A 3,006-nucleotide genomic window follows, 5' to 3' on the forward strand; every position below is an offset into this window, starting at 1 on the left:
CACCTGAACTGAAAACTACGTACCATCCACAACTTGCCTATCTTTAGCCAATTATTGAATATCCATGTTCCATATCCTTTTCTTTATCTCTCAAAGAAAAACATTTTCTTTAATTTATTCCAACCGTTTGTTAGTATTTCCCCTTCTTCTGAATGAAGTAATTCTATTCTTGGAGCAGGTGGTAGCTGTGGTGATTAATTAGTGATCACCCCCACCAAATTAACATTAATTAACAGTACAAACTTGAAAAAAATGAGTGGCTGCCATTAAAGAATCACTTATTGATTGATTTACATGAATATGAGCTATAAATCCGGCTTTATGATCTTGACATCATTCTCCTTGATCTCATGTTCCAGACTTCTAGTGGGTCTATCTCAAAGTCTTATCAACCCCTATCTAGCTTAATTAATCTTTAGTACTGAGCTAGCTTGAGTACACAGTAGTATAGTACCATGAGAAAAAATGTATACACACCACAAACTATATAGCTATGCATGATCGGACGACCTAGCTAGTCCACACAAGTACAAATTAAGTACAATTTCTTTCCCAATATATTTACTATTTAAATCTATCGTTTTGGACCTATTTGCTTTCGAAATAGACCTCACTGTTCAAATCATCAATTCGCCATGTGCAATTATGTTCAGTGTTTAATCAGGCTGTGGTATTATGTACGAAGAACGAGCTATCAGTTCATCCCCATGTTAGAGTGGAGCAGCATCTGGTGGCTCAGTCCCAGTGACGATCCCTGCAAGGCGCTGCCTATTTGGAAAGTTGCACCAACGCATGAACCGTTCGGCTTCTTGGCCGCCGCGGCAGCAGGAGGCAGCGCCTGGATCGTCGGCTCGCCTCCGTCCGATGATCTCTTGCGCTTCCCGGTGACGGCCGGCGGCTCGACGACGGCGCCTGCCGACGTCGAGGCGGCCGCAGAGGAGGACGGGTCCAGGTGCGCGAGCTGAACCATGCTGTTGTTCGCGATGAAATGGTTCATGACGGGGTGGCCAAAGAGGGCGTGTTGTTGTTGTTGGTGGTGGTGGTGGTCGGGCTGCCTCGCCATCTCCTGCAGGGGGGCGGCGGCGGCGGCGCCGCCGTCGTCGAAGAGCTGCGACAGCGAGTACTCGTTGAGCAGGTCGGAAATGGAAGGGATCTTCTGCATCGCCGTCCTCTGCGTAGCGGCGGCGGCGGCGTGCAGCGACGGGAAGGCGCCGGCGGCAGCGCCCTGCAAGATCATGGATGCGGCGCTCGACGACGACGGCGCGTACAGCGGCGCGTTCTCCTCCAGGGCGCACGGCTCGTCCTGCTCGTGGTCGGAGAGCGGCGGCACGGCCAGCGGCGACGCGTGGCTGCTCTTCTTGTAGATCCGGCACAGCACCCAGTCATCCAGCTGCACAAAAATCCACGCACATCGATCGATCAATCACACGGATGCATATACTATATGATTAAGAAATTAAGAGTATCAAAAATAGAAGGGATTAATTTCAGGGGGTATGCATGCGCGCATATGCAGAGATGAACCAGTCATCAACACGTACGCATCGTGGCTATCATTGTCGGATCTATTGACTTGCGCAACCATGCCAAGTATTGCCTAAAGAACACCCTCTTTAAAACAGACACACTAAAAGCAGCGAGTTGCGTCCATTGGCAAGGCACAAACCGATGCGATAATACTGACGTGCCGACGAACACGTATCGATCATCAGAAACAACCACCCAAAAAAACCACGGTGTGCAACTGTGCAAGTGCACTAGCACATCAGACAGAGATGAATAATAGACGATCTACTCTCTACTCCATCGATAGCAAGATCCAGCTGCTAGGGTTTGTTCATAATTAAGTTGTTTGGTTTAGATAATTTGAATCTGGCTGCTAGGTAACGTAGATGGAGCTTGCTTACCCTCATGGAGGTGTTGCGGAACTTCATGGGGCGGTAGGTGTTGGCGGCGTGGGCGTCTGCGGCGGCGAGGCGGTACTCGTGCATGATCCAGTTGGTCTTGGTGCCCTTGGGCGGGCGGCCCTTGTAGAAGACGAGCGCCTTCTTGACGCCGACGCTCTCGTTGGTCGCCGCGCCGCCGCTGCTGTGGATGGGCTTGTCGGTGCCGGTGGCCTTCCAGTAGCCGGAGCCCGCGGCGCGGTTCGGCCGGATCCCGTTCGGGTACTTGCGGTCCCTCGGGCTGAAGAAGTACCACTCCCTGTCCCCGTAATTCTCCTTGGCTGATGCAAATCAAAACACAAGTCGATCACCAACGAAATTAATTGCAAATCAGTGATCGATCGATCGCGGCGAGCTGTGAGGGTGGGTACTAACATGGGAGGTCCCACGGATCGAACTTGTAGATGTCGACGTCGGCGATGATGGAGACGGGGCACGGCGAGGAGGCGGCCCGGTTGCGGAGGTAGTGCACGATCAGCTCCTCGTCCGTCGGGTGGAACCGGAACCCCGGCGGCAGCATCGCCGGGTTCGACAGAACCATCGTCTCCGGCAGTCACCCACACACAACACACACCTCCCTGCACAAGCAAAACCTATCTAGCTATAGCTGCTCACTTCCAAGATCAAGCCACTCGATCCCCTCTCAGCTATGATCTATGAGATCTATCAGGGTCGAGCTTGTATCAAGAGGAGGCGAGAGATGGAGGAGGGCTCGAATTTTTGGGGACGGGAGGGGAGGGGCTCCTTTTATGCGCGCAGATTTTTTGTCCGCTTGCGTTGGCGGTGAATGGTGGTGAGGGTGATGATGCGTGGCCGCGATGCCATGCCACCCGCGCGGCTTTTCTGTGGTTTCCGGCGCTTCGCGGGGGCAGGATGGGGAGCGCGGGGGGTGGGTTTGGTCCGTTATCCCTCGCGCCCGGCGTGATAGCGCCGGAGATTGGGCGCGCGGGGGTGGGCCCCCCCGGGTCAGGCGCGCCTGACGTCGGCCGGTGGAACTCCGTGGCCGCGCCACGTGTACGTGTTGGTGGCGTGGACCGCGTGGTGCGGTGGCGGCCGATGTATG

The 3,006-nt window shown here is 54.0% G+C and overlaps 1 protein-coding gene across 1 annotated transcript; it reads right to left on the reverse strand.

Moving 5' to 3' along the window:
* Window positions 1-243: 243 nt before the first annotated feature.
* On the reverse strand, window positions 244-2,657 carry LOC4332717 (NAC domain-containing protein 58-like). The gene is made up of 3 exons (XM_015776915.3): window positions 2,319-2,657; window positions 1,908-2,224; window positions 244-1,390 (listed from the first exon to the last, which is right to left on the reverse strand). Exons 1-3 carry the CDS (start codon window positions 2,482-2,484, stop codon window positions 695-697), a joined length of 1,179 nt encoding a protein of 392 aa, XP_015632401.1. The 5' UTR covers window positions 2,485-2,657; the 3' UTR covers window positions 244-694.
* Window positions 2,658-3,006: the final 349 nt, after the last annotated feature.

This window comes from Oryza sativa, chromosome 3 (genome assembly GCF_034140825.1).
Source record: "Oryza sativa Japonica Group chromosome 3, ASM3414082v1".
Classification (NCBI taxonomy): Eukaryota; Viridiplantae; Streptophyta; class Magnoliopsida; order Poales; family Poaceae; genus Oryza; species Oryza sativa.